General features: G+C 42.8%; 1 protein-coding gene across 2 annotated transcripts in view; it reads left to right on the top strand.

Annotated features, from left to right (window-relative positions):
* The window catches only part of etnk1 (ethanolamine kinase 1), a 34,235-nt gene that overhangs the window by 9,183 nt on the left and 11,596 nt on the right, over positions 1-13,456 (top strand). For both annotated transcript variants that reach the window (XM_088347589.1, XM_088347590.1), the window contains 2 exons: positions 5,259-5,401; positions 8,245-8,328. In XM_088347589.1, coding sequence (XP_088203715.1) covers positions 5,259-5,401; positions 8,245-8,328 — 227 coding nt within the window. The remainder of the gene's footprint in view (positions 1-5,258; positions 5,402-8,244; positions 8,329-13,456) is intronic.

Here is a 13,456-nt window from a genome sequence, read left to right as displayed (position 1 = left end):
TAGGACGCTAATGGGCTGCTGACCCCTTTTTAAACCCCCGCCTTCCTGTCAACATTCGTCAGATTGTCTGCGAACCTTAGCTACACGCAAGGCCAGCTCTTTTGACTCCTGACTCTATCCAAGCCCTTTCCTCCTTCTAAAAAAAAGAGTAAAACGAACGCAATTGGGTCCCGTCTCCGTTCCTGGTCCGTGACAGTACGATCTGACCAGTAAAGGACCCAGCGAACATTCTCACAAGCACCGATCGAAGCAAGACGGAGACTCCCTCCGCCATGCATCGGTCACGTCAGACTGAGGGGGAGGTCCGACGGAAGTCGAGCCACATGCCCGCCATTCTTCGGCTGGTTCGGCAGCAACAACAGTTGCTTCAGCGCCAGCAACAATGGCTTGACGCGCTCCCGGAGGTGCTTGCCAGTCTGCTTCACGCATCAGCCCCACCCCCTGGGAATTCTCCTCCTGCCTTGCCTTCGCACACCCTGCCCGCCCCGTTCACGAACGCGTTCGCCATTGAAGCGGCGTAGCCGCAAGTGGGCGCTCGGGAGAAGTTTTGTGGCAATCCCGCTCAGGTACGCGCATTCCTCGTAAACTGCCGGCTCATTTTCGAATTGCAACCCCGAAACTCGGTATCCAAGGTGGCCCTTACCATCAACCACCTGTCCGAGCGTGCTCAACTCTGGGGAACGGCTGAATTTGAACTCGGATCGGCGGCGTGTTCCTCGTTCAATCTCCTGGCCCAGGAGATCCTCAAAGTGTTCGAGGAGATCCTCAAGGTGTTCGACACGGGATCCTCATCAGACGAAGCGTCGAGATCGCTGATAAACATTCGGCGGGGAAAGCGCACGATCGCCGATTTTTCGATCAACTTTCGGACCCTAGCGAGCCAGAGTAACTCTGAGGCGTTAGTGGACGCCTACCTCCCCCGCTTGGCAGATTATATTAAGGATAAGTTGGTGTCCCACTCTCCGCTGACCAGTCTGGACGTGGCTCGGACTGATCATCGGGTCCAGGGACGACGCCGTGTGAATGGTCACCAGAGTCACTCACCTTCCTGCTCGCCCGAAGGGAGTGGCAATACTTCGGAGTTCCAGCAACTACCCGCGAACAGTCTCACAGGAGGCTATGGAAGTGGATCGTGCGTCGCTGTCAGTAGAAGAGCGTCAGCGGCGATTCTCCAAGGGCCTCTGTCTGTACTGTGGCAGGCAAGGACATCGGGTATCATCCTGCCCGTCAAAAGGGGGAGTTCTCAGGACGGTTGGAGTCGTCCGACTTAGTTCAGTCCACACCCCGATCTCCCAGACCGGAAGGCCAGTGCTCCAGGTCCACCTTCGGAGTCCCGGGTCCACCCAGTCCCTGTCCGCCCTTGTGGATTTGGGCGCAGAGGACAACATCCTGGACACGGCCATAGGCCGGAGAATGGGGTTGAATCTTGTTTCCCTTCCAACCCCAGTTCCTGCCCAATCTCTGGACGGGCATCTATTGGGAACGGTAACGCAAATTACAGAGCCAGTGGAAATGTGACTGTCCGGGAACCACCGCGAGCGGATACGTTTCCACCTGCTCTCTTCTCCCGGTCAACCGCTCGTCCTGGGACACCCGTGGTTGGTTCTGCACAACCTTCGCTTCGACTGGCGGACGGGGGCAGTTCTGGAGTGGGGGGCTGAATGCCACCTGACCTGCGTACACAGAGCCTCTCATCCTATCCGCTCCAAGCGTACTCCTACAACGCCTGAACCGTCAGAGGTTCCTGTCTGCTTGCCTGATTCGCCTGTCCACCTTTCAGTCCGTCGCCCTGCTATGCCCGTCTGCTTCCCTGTTTCGCCTGTCTGCCTGCCCGACCTGCCCGTTTCCTTGCCCGGGTCGTCCGTCGGCCTGCCTTGATCGTCCACCAGCCTGCCTGGATCGTCCGTCTGCTTGCCCTTACGTATCATCCGTCTGCCTGCCTGACGCATCGTTTGTCTGCCTGCCTGACGCATCGTCCGTTTGCCTGCCTGACGCATCGTCTGTCTGGTCGCCTGGACCGTCCGTCTGCCTGCCTGAATGGCCCGTCCGCCTGCTTGCCCGCTGGTCTTGACGACCATCTGCCTGCCCGCCCTGATCGCCCGTTTGCCTAACCGCGTAACCCTAACCTTAAACCTACCCTAACCGGTCTCAACACCGGTCTCGACGCCTGTCTGCGACATCAGGCTGCGACATCCGGCTGCGACGACTGCCGATTCGCTCAGTCTCCTCCGTATCCTGCTTCTGCCACGCCCCTGATGCTGACAATGGGGCATCGGTCCGTTCGGAGGAATTTGGATTTTTCTTTTGGCGTTCGTCATCCGGTGGATTACTTTTTTTGGGGGGGTTCCTGGTGCTGCTCCCCTGTGATGCGGTTAATGGGGCTACGACTCATTGATAGATTACTTTTTTTTTGTTTGTTTTTTGGTGTTCCTACGCGGTGGATTACTTTTGTTTTTTTGGTGTTAGGACTTTTTTGTTTTTCTTTTTGGACTTCTGGAGCCGTCCCTTGAGGGGGGGGTATTCTGTCATGATTACTGATGCGGGGCACCTGAGTCTGCTCCATTAACGCCAACAGCCGCGGACGCTGATTGGCTGCTGACCCCTTTTTAAACCCCCGCCTTCCTGTCAACATTCGTCAGATCGTCTGCGAACCTTAGCTACACGCAAGGCCAACTCTTTTGACACCTGACTTTATCCTGCCCTGTTTTCCGTCTGATTCCCGTTGCCAACCTCTTTTCTGAACCGGTTTACGTCTTTGCTCCCCCGTCCCGGCCGTTGACCTGTTTTTTCCTTGCTCTCGACATTGCCAGTGATCTGCTACCTGTGACCGCCGATCACCGGATCGTGGGTGCAAGCCCTTTTGTCCTTCTAAATAAAGCTGAGTAAAACGAACGCAATTGGGTCCCGTCTCAGTTCCTGGTCCGTGACATCAGGCAAATATTGCAGTCGCTAAATCCTTTAGTTTCTTTAATACAACTTTAGCCAGCAACTCTCATGGAATTAAAAATGATCAGAAAAAAAAACATTTATGGTAACACTATTGTGGTTGAAAAACCTAGAGTCAAAACCAGGTCCTGTGTGTTTACGTCTTTATGAATTGGCAAATGTGTCTATTTGAAACGCAACAGTAAGTGAACTGAGTGGGAAATTCATGTGAAAGTCCCCCACAATTATTATTTTGTCTGCATAGGTTGCTAGGTCAGATTACAGTTCTAAGAATTCAAAGTAGGGTCCTGGGGTGCGATCAGACATGGGACCAAGTCACACATGTGCAAGTCTCAAGTAAGTCTCAAGTCTTCACCTTCAAGTCCCAAGTAAGTCCCAAGTATTTTTTTCTTGGGCAAGTCAAGTCACAAGTCAAGTCCCGAGTCTTAGATTGCCAAGTCCAAGTCAAGTCACAAGTCATAAAAACAGCGACTCGAGTCGACTCGAGTCCAAGTCACTAAGTCTCAAGTCCCCATGTCTGGGTGCGATAAATAGTTACTACAAAAATTGACATTAAAGAGTACCGCATGGCGAGAGCCTCAAACGCCTTATAATAATTAGAGGTAACGGGAGTAAGTTTGAGTATTTTTTTCAGAAATAGGCGCAACACCGCCCGCTTCCTTTAAAGGCGTGCTACATGAGAGCTCACATTATCAGGGGGAGTAGCCTCAATTAGCGGTAGAGACTTTTCAAAAGAGAGACAAACTCTTCATATTCTCTAAATGGTTGAAGAACAGCATTCAATTACCTTTGGGTATGTCTTGGTTTGGAATTTCAGGTGAATTTTACAGAAACGGTAAGGGGATAACATTTACAAAACTTAATGGGTATGGTTTCTAAAATATAAAAAAATCACTCCACACATATGATCGTAGTAAGAAAATATTCTCAAGGTCTCAATTAAAATAAGCATGTTTTGAATGAATGAATGAATTCAAACTTTTATTTCGAACATAAAAATAAAAACAGGACAAAAACAATGAGTCAACAACAGAATAATGGTAGTCAGAAGCAGATGCTTATTTTTCCTACCCCTTTATCTTCCCTATTAAATAAATTTTATAGATAGCTCCTCTTGTGTCCAATACAACAAAATCTCATGGATATACTTATTACATGGGTCAGATATCAATAATTATAATAGTTACAATAATCACATATTTTATACACTATGTTTTAGGTTGATGTTCTTGGCCCAACACAGGTGACTTTAGAATAAAGTAATTCATTTTGTTTCTTATTTTCTAAAGTTTGGTGGACTAAATAATAACTTACTAATAATATTTTTTTGTGTTTCAGTTTTGTTCTGAAATGAGAATGTTTATGTTTTTATTTATCATTTATTACATATTTATTTAATATTTTATCCAATGCATTGACAAAGTAATGATCAGATAAATTTAATTGATATGTAGTTATTTATTAGTTATCACATTTTTTTCTTACTCTCGTATACTCCCTTTTGAGGGGTTCTCATTAGTCAAATAAATACATGGAGTTCTAGAATAAACATGATGCTTTTACAAAAAGGATCTTGGTGTGTATGTATTTATGTAGGTACATATTCAAGTTAAAATCTTAGCTCGGCCTTTTCTTGATCCGATCTTAGTTATAGTTACTGGTCTATAGTTACTGGTCTATTTTTAGTTCCATGCAGTTAGCAAGTGTTTGTGTTCACTTTTTGCGGCTAAGGATTCTCAAAGGCCTGCTTGTAATAACAACGTTGAGTAGATAGATAAATAGATAGATAGATAGATACTTTATTCATCCCGGTAGGGAAATTCACAATTCCTGCAGTATTCTTGTGTTGAAAATAAAATAATAATAAAATAAAAGAAATAGAATACAGAAATACCCAATGTAACGTGTTGATATAGAGTATTTAAATAGTGCTACATAAAATGCACACTGTTAGAAACGTAGGGTAATATGCAATGTGGGGGGTGTGGTTTAATGTGGGCTTTTACTCCCCCAGAGCCTCATGGCATGAGGAAGAAATGATCTCAGTCTGTCCGTGGAACAAGACTGTGACAGCAGTCTGTCGCTGAAGCTGCTCTTCCGTTTGGAGATGAGGCTGTGTAGTGGATGTGATGACTTGTCCATGATTGACCGCAGCTTTTTCAGTGCCCGTCTCTCAGCTACAGTTGTCAGAGTATGACGTAACCTAAGACTATACACAGGCTGACTAACCTTGTCAAGAAAACGTAAACATGTACTGGAGTAGAAATCAATTTGCGCAATGTGTTAGAGCTTCCTTTGCTTACCCCCGGCAGGTTGAAGATGGAGATCCCAAGCCCACATTGCTTGCGCCAAGAGCTGGTTTGGCTTCAGAAGAGCTTGTCTTTTTTGGGCTCCCCTGTGGTCCTGTGCCACAATGACCTGCTGTGCAAAAACATCATCTACAACAAACAGGCTGGTGAGTCACCCTTGACGTCCGTTTCGTAAATCACCGCGTGAATGCTTTATGGTGTGTTGAGTGCGGCGTCTCGGCTTTTAGATGCTTTCATTCATTGCCACTAACTGTGAATGAGGATTTATTGATTTACATTTTTAAATCTTGTTTTTATTTTTTCATTTTGGATATTTTTATTTTACGTGTTCTTATTTTTGTTTTTTTACATTTTATTTTATTATGATATTCTTCATTTTTTTTGGGGGGGGAGGATATTATTTTCAGTGTATTAATTGTATCGTTTTAAATTAAATTTTGGTCTGTTTCTTTGGGGGATTTTTTTAATTGTTTGTATTTTCCTTCAGTTTTCTTTTTCTTTTTGTTTTAGTTTGTTTTATTTTTCATTTTGTTTTTTTATTTTAATTGAAAAATACGTATTATTATTTTATTGAATTTTCATTTAGTTTTTTGGCTTTCATCTGATTTTTTTTCAATGTATTTTTTGTTTGTTCTGTTTTGGTTTTATATTTTTTTGTAATTTTATTTTGTTTTTTATTTTATTCTGTTTTTTATTTCATTGGAGTGTTCTATTTCTTTTTTGTTCCTGTTAATGTTAAAAAATATATATTTTTTATGCATTTTTTTAATGTAGTCTTTGTTTTTAGTTTTGTTTTAGTTGTATTGTTTTTAATTATTTTTGGTCTTTTTCACATTTACATTTTCTATCATTTCATTTGTTTTTTCATTTGTTTAGTTTTTAGTTTTGTTGTTCTTATTTTACTTGTTTTAGTTTTTCCTTCATAAATTTCCGATCAGCAATTACAGTTAAATATATCATATAGCAGACAAACACAATGATATTTGAGAAGTGAAATGAAGTTTATATGATTTACAAAAGTAGGCAAGTGCATAAATTTGGGCACCCTTGTTGTTTTATTGATTTGAATACCTTTAGCACTAATTATTGGAACACAAATTTTGTTTGGTAATCTCATTGACCCATGGCTTACATACACAGGTCAAGCCAATCATGAGAAAGGGTATTTAAGGCGGCCAGTTTCATGTTGTTCTCCTTTTTGTATCTTCTCTGAAGAGTGGCAACATGGGAGCCTCAGAACAACTGTCAAATGACCTGAAAACAAAGATTGTTCAGCATCTTGGTTTAGGGGAAGGATACAATAAACTAGCTCAGATTTCACCTGTCAATTTCCACTGTGAGGAACATCGTGAGGAAATGGAACAGTTCTAGTTAAGTCCCGGAGTGTCAGGCCAAGAAAAATCTCAGATAAGCAGAGGCAAAGGATGGTGAAAACAGTCAAACTCAACCCACAGATCAGCTCGGGAGACCTACAACATGATCTTGCTGCAGATGGTGTCACTGCGCATCGTTCAACTATTCAACACACTTTGCAGTAATGCGACAAGAGCCTTTTCAGCGCACATACCACAAACAGTCGCTTGAGGTATGCTAAAGCACATTTGGACAAGCCAGCTTCATTTTGGAATAAGGTGCTGTGGACCAATGAAACTAAAATTGAGTTATTTGGACATAACAAGGAGCGGTATGCATGGCGGAAGAAGAACACATCATTCCAAGACAAACACTTGCTACCCACAATAAAATTTGGTGGTGGTTCCATCATGCCATGTGGCTGTGTGGCATTCATGCAGAAGAACAACAGTCCCCAGACCTGAATATTATTGAAAATCTTTGGTGTGATTTAAAGCAGGCTGTCCATGCTTGGAAACCATCAAACCTGACTGAAATGGAGATGTTTTGTAAAAAGAAGAATGGTCAAAAATAATTTCAACAAGAATCCAAACCCTCATTGGAAGCTATAGGAAGCGTTTAGAGGCTGTTATTTCTGCAAAAGGAGGATCTACTAAATATTGATGTAATTTTTCTGTTGGGGTGCCCAAATTTATGCACCTGTCTACTTTTGTTTAAGCAATTATTGCAAATTTTCTGTAAATCCTATGAACTTCATTTCCAACTTTAACTGAAATTGCTCATCCGAACAACCAATCATTTATAAAGGAAAATCTTGAAAATTATCAGGGTTCCCCAAACTTTTGTATACGACTGTAAATGAGTTTTTTCTTGTTTTTTTTTCTTAATTTTATCTAACTCTGTTTTTGTTTTATTTTATTTGTGTCATTTTGTTTGGTTTGTCTTTTCTGGCTCCATTTTACTTAATTGTTTTGATTTTCCATTTGTTTTAATAATTTATCATTTTCTTTTCATATATTAATTTTCTTTATTTAAGGTATTTAATTTTATTTATTTACACACCCAACCTAAAATTTAGGTGAGGTGACACCTAATGTATGATCTGGGTGGGTTTTAACGTCGGGTGGAGCATAGCGGGCCCTACGCAGCCTTTTCTTTAGGAGAACACCTGAGGCTGTGGCTTCTTCTAGCTTTATGTAAGGATGCACCTAATGTCATTAATAATGCGCATGTAAGTAAGTGCATTTCTTACACATGATCGAATAGAAATGTATCTTTTCATAATCTCCAATTGGTTCAAGAACTGTGTTCAATTTACTTTGGGTATGTCTTGGATTGGGAATTTAGGACAATTTTACAGGAACGTTTGCTCTGTGAGTTTAAGAGCTGATTTGCCGTATTTTTCTTTTTTTGCAAGCTGATAAACTCAGTTTGAGACTTAAAATGGCAATTTCTCTTAATCTCACTTCTCCAAAAGCAAACTCTTGACAAAATATTGTTCCAGTTTATTGGGTAAATAAACCAATTGATTGCCTGAGATTCTGAGCTTTCAAAAAAAATGGGAAACATGCCATCAACATCATCATCATTTTGCAAGCTTTGTCATGATTCTCTTTATCCACGATTTTGTTTGCAGGAAGCGTAAAGTTCATCGACTATGAATACGCTGGCTACAATTATCAAGCTTTTGATATTGGGAATCATTTCAACGAGTTTGCTGGTAAGTCCGAAATGCATTATTAAACCATTTGCCACCAGAGTAAGATCCAGGATTGCTTTAGATAAAATTAAAACAGATTATATATTTGACATGTTTTATTTTATGATTTGTATCGTAAAACCACTTGGGTTTTACCTTCAACAAAGTTGATGATACCTGGTTTGTATTTTATTCCAGCTTCTAAAGAGTGTTTATTGAGCAGCACTAATGCTAGCTTCCATGTTAGCGACCCTTGCTGTCAAGGCGATGATCATATTCAACGCTAGCCATTAATAAACATTCACAGGTGTTCATCCTTCAACACATTTTTAGCTTCCAAATAGGGTCGTAATAGGGCACGTTCATGTAGAGCAGGGGTCGGTAACCTTTTTGATCCAAAGAGCAATAGAAGAAAAACATATTAATAATTTTTTGGGGGCGGAGCGAGCCACACCATATATTTTAGGACAAAATTCAACAGAGCCTGTGTCCCATGTCAATATAAATATACCACTCCAAATTCTACTCCCTCACGCAGTTACTTAAGATCATTGGGGCTCATTTTGACATCCATTCTTTACCTAAATACGGGTTTCCGAACAAAGGTCATTCAATTGTGTTAAAATGTCACAACATACTGCAAACGAGGATACCGCTCACCCAATTAAATTGCTCTGGGTGCTTTTCTAGACCTTATGGGTATTTACAGTTTTTTTCCATGGATTTTCATCATTAGGCGTCTCAACACAGACACATTTTTAATGAGCTTCCCTATAAAGGATTTTTTTAGCAGTTTACAGCCAAAACAGGGTCTGCTGCTGTGACATCTTGACTGTAAACTGTGCCCTTTATACATTGGACTGAACCATCTATACTACGTGAGTTGAAATGAAATGATCTGCATTTATATAGCTCTTTTCAAGTCGATGAAGACTTCCCAAAGCGCTTTACAATGTGCTTTACTCATTCACACACACACACAGACTGAAGAGATCTTTTCTTCCTCATGCCATGAGGCTCTTTAACTCCACCCGGCAGAGTAAAGGCCCACATTAAACCACACCACCTACATTGGATATTACCGAATCTTACTGCAATATGTATTCTGTGTAGCACTATTTAGTTACTCTATATAACACGCTACAGTGGGCATTTGCACGTCACACTGGGTATTTGTATATTGTATTCTTTTGGCTTTATTATTGTACTGTTCTCAGCTCAGGGATGCTGCTGGAAATGTGAATTTCCCTTAGGGGATGAATAAAGTATCTATCTATCTATCTACACACACACACTCACACCAATAGCAGCCTCGCAGCCATGCAAGACGCCAACCTGCTTATTACCTGCATTAGGGGTTCAGTGTCTACCCAAGGACACTTCGTCATGTAACATGGAAGAGCCAGGGTTCGAACTGCGATCTCTTGATCCCAAGACGAGTGCTCCGCCTACTGCCGCCCCTAGCTGTCCTGCTTAATGAGACCTTGAAATCACACCAAGACCGATTCTATTGAACAGCGAATAAGCTTAGCTCTTCCTTGGAAAGACAAAACACATATTTCCTTGATGTGGGGCAGGAGCCTATAAATAAAATATTGTCAAACGTATTTGACCTACTAACCCACAGGTACTTTATCTCCCGAAATCAACTCTGAGCTAGTAAGAATTACTATTGATGAAATCTGCGTGATAATGATTTAATCTCCGAGCTGTATGTGTACTCATGAAAAGAGCCATATGTGGCTTGGAGCCATAGGTTCCCAACCCCTGTGTTAGGGCAATCATCCCTAATGCTAACGTCTGCTTAAGTGAATGTTGTGTATGTAGTAGGGTTGTAGTAGGATTCAGAGACACCACATATTCCCTTTTTGTTAGAATAGGACACAAACCGTAGCATTAATCTGAAACACGCAATAACTCTTCGGTAAGTATGAGCTTATAGAAAACATACATTTCAATATTCATTACCAGATTAGAGGTAAATATTTATCAAAGGTAAGCAATAACGTAAGGAACTATACTGTCAATATCGGTAAGCAAAAGTGTGTAAACCTTGTAAACTTAAGCAGACTGTATGAAGATCACATCATAAACAAACATGACAATTTTTTTTAACAATGAACATTCATCTTGTCTTTTTTTTTTTTTAAACATCACCACATCTTTTCTGTATCTTTTTTTTTAAGTCACATAATCTTGAAGCCATGCAGGAGCATGTCGTATTCTCGGTGCACTAGGAGAGGGATGTGGTGAGGGCACAGTTTCAGGTTCAGGTGGCTCAGCACCTTGGTCGCTTGGCAGGAGGCAAGCATCATTATCAGGAGGCTGTCGCGCTGAAGCAGCAGCACAGGTGGAAGAATGGGCAAGGTGGAAAGCATTCCACACCTTTCCATCAGACAGCAGGTAAGTAAGCTGGACCCTTTTGGGCTACCACTGTCAGTGGCTTGGTGAACCTTGAGTGTCCTTTCCCAATGATTCCAGGTTTGCGGATGCGAACCGCAGAGCCAATCTGGAAGCTGGGTGATTTTGCACCGCGACGTTTGTCGGTGTATCGTTTGGACTTCCGTTGTTTGTTTTGTATGTTTTGTAGCATGTTGCCTTTGTCAGCAGTGGGACGCATGGTGTGAAGACCTGTGATGTGAAGCTTTGTATTCAGTGGTCTACCATGCAAAAGTTCAGCGGGGGATACTGAAGTCACGGCATGTGGTGTGGCTCTGTAAGTCTGTAAAAACTCAGTGAAGAAGGCTTTCAGTGGTTTACCTTCGATGTTGGCTGTTTGTAGACAGTCCTTGAAGACTCTGTTGAAACGCTCAATTTCACCGTTGGCTTGTGGGTAGTACACAGAGCTGCGACGGTGTGTGATGTTCCTGTCACTAAGAAATGCTTCAAACTCGGTCGACACGAACTGAGGGCCATTATCAGTAACAATTTCCTGTGGATTACCTTCTCTGCTAAACACAATGGAAAGAAAAGTCATAACAGAGGCAGAAGCAACATTTGAGCAGAAGGCAATCTCAGGCTATCGGCTGTAATAGTCAATGAGGGTGATGGCGAAGCGGCAATCAGCAGGCGCAGAGTGAATAGGACCAACAATGTCCACAGCAACCTTTTCCCAGGCAGCAGTTGGGGTAGGCACAGGCTGTAATAGTGCAGTACGTGTGGTTGCGGTTTTGTCATGCTGCAAGCAGGTGGTGCATGATTTGATGGCGAGCTCAACGTGAGAATCCATTCCAGGCCACCAGTACAAGTCTCTCAGTCTTTGTTTTGTGCGAACTATCCCTTGGTGTGTAGCATGAGCAAGTTGAATCATTTTTTCCTGTAGCTGTTGTGGTATCACAACACGATGAGTGCCACGCACAATGACACTGTTCTGCAAGGCAAGCTCATTTTGCACACGGAAGTATGGCACGATGAGGGGGTCAAGGCCTTTTGCAGTACGAGGCCATCCCTTCTGCATGTAGTGTCGCACCTTCTGTAGCACTGGACATTCCTCACATGCACTGGAGAGCTCATCAGCAGTGACTGCAGCAAAATCAGGAGACACAGCAGCCACCATCTTAATGATGCCATCATTTTCCAGTTTCGTCAGCTCCTCCGACACCTTGTCACGCACGGCATATGGGAGTCTGCGTAGCTTTTGCTGGACTGGAGGGACGTCTGCACGCACTTTAAATTTGTGTAGAAAACCTGTAGCAACGCCTAGAGCATTTGTAGTGTTGACAGAGTGACTCATCTCCGATGCAGCAGGTGTTGTAATCTGCCCATCTTGTATGTGGAGGCGAAGTGCAGTGAACAGGTCCATTCCCAGTAGTGGAGTACCGTCAGGAACTATGTAGAAGTCAGTATGTGCACTCTGGTTGCAGTATGTAGCAGTAAGTTGAAGACAGCCCAACACTGGAATTAGCTTCTTCATGTAGGTCACCAGACGTACAGTAGGCTTTGAGAGAGGCAAGTGCATGAATGATTGTCTGTAAATTCTCTCTGGCAGAATTGAGACTGCTGAACCAGTGTCCACAAGCAGGTCAGTAGTGATAGACTGTTCATCATTCGCATGGAGAGCAACTGTACACGTAAGGCGCTTTGGGACTGCAGCTGTAGGGGCTACATGACACACAGTAAGTTCTGGGACAGTAACTTCTCTTACTGATCGAGTAGGAATTGCGCTGCGGCACACTTTACTAAAATGTCCAATTTTTTCACATTGGTTGCATTTTGCATTTTTAGCAGGGCAATTGGGGTCATTTGCTAGATGAGAGTTGGAGCCATAACGGTAGCAGGTTTTGTGTTGATTCCTTTTATCTCTCGAGCGCTGTGTATGCGTACTGCTCTGATTCCTTTTATCTCTTTGTTGCACAAACTTCACAGGAACGTCGGGCACGTGCACAGGAGCAATAGCATTAGCTTCTGACATTGATGGTACAAAGAAATTTTCTAGCGCAGCACAGGCGGATTTGTCAGAAGTGCCAGTGTTGGCAAGGGAAAGAAAAATTCTCTGCCCTTCTGTGCCTAAACAGTGCAGCAGTAGTGCGCGTTTTCGTTCGTCTGGCATTTGGTTAGCAGTCAATGCTAGCAGGTAATTTTCGAACATCTGAATCCACGTGGTGTACAACATCGTAGGCTCACCCGGGGTTTCAAGTAAAGCAAGGGGTTGTGAGATTCCGATCCAAGTCATCCTCGTCGCCAATATGTTGTGTATGTAGTAGGGTTGTAGTAGGATTCAGAGACAGGCACGGACGGTACATTCATAGTGTTTACTTAACTTCTTCTTCGGTAGTTCTCAAGCACAAGTACAAGGCTGCGCATTAGTATACAGCGACACCGCAGGAAGGGGAGTGTATTACACGACACCACAGTGATGCTAACCGCTAAGTAGAATTACAATTGTATGTATTTTCATTGATAACAACGTAGTGAACACTGTTAACAGGATTAAACAAGTTACCCCAGAGTAAACAGGTGAAAAAAACTTGAAAGAGATAAGGGGGGGAAAATATAAGGATAAATGGGCAACTATTTTTATTCCTTTTTAGATTATTGTCTTGGTCACGTCAGCTGCTAATGTTATCAGTATCAATAGTTGCCGCTAATTCCAGCATCTGTATCCGTCATGCTAGATGCTAAGATAATCCTTTGCAACGCTAGCTTCCAA

This window comes from Urocampus carinirostris, chromosome 11 (genome assembly GCF_059441175.1).
Source record: "Urocampus carinirostris isolate Australia breed hairy pipefish chromosome 11, RoL_Ucar_1.0, whole genome shotgun sequence".
Lineage (NCBI taxonomy): Eukaryota > Metazoa > Chordata > Actinopteri > Syngnathiformes > Syngnathidae > Urocampus > Urocampus carinirostris.
This window is presented reverse-complemented; position numbering and strand designations above follow the sequence as displayed.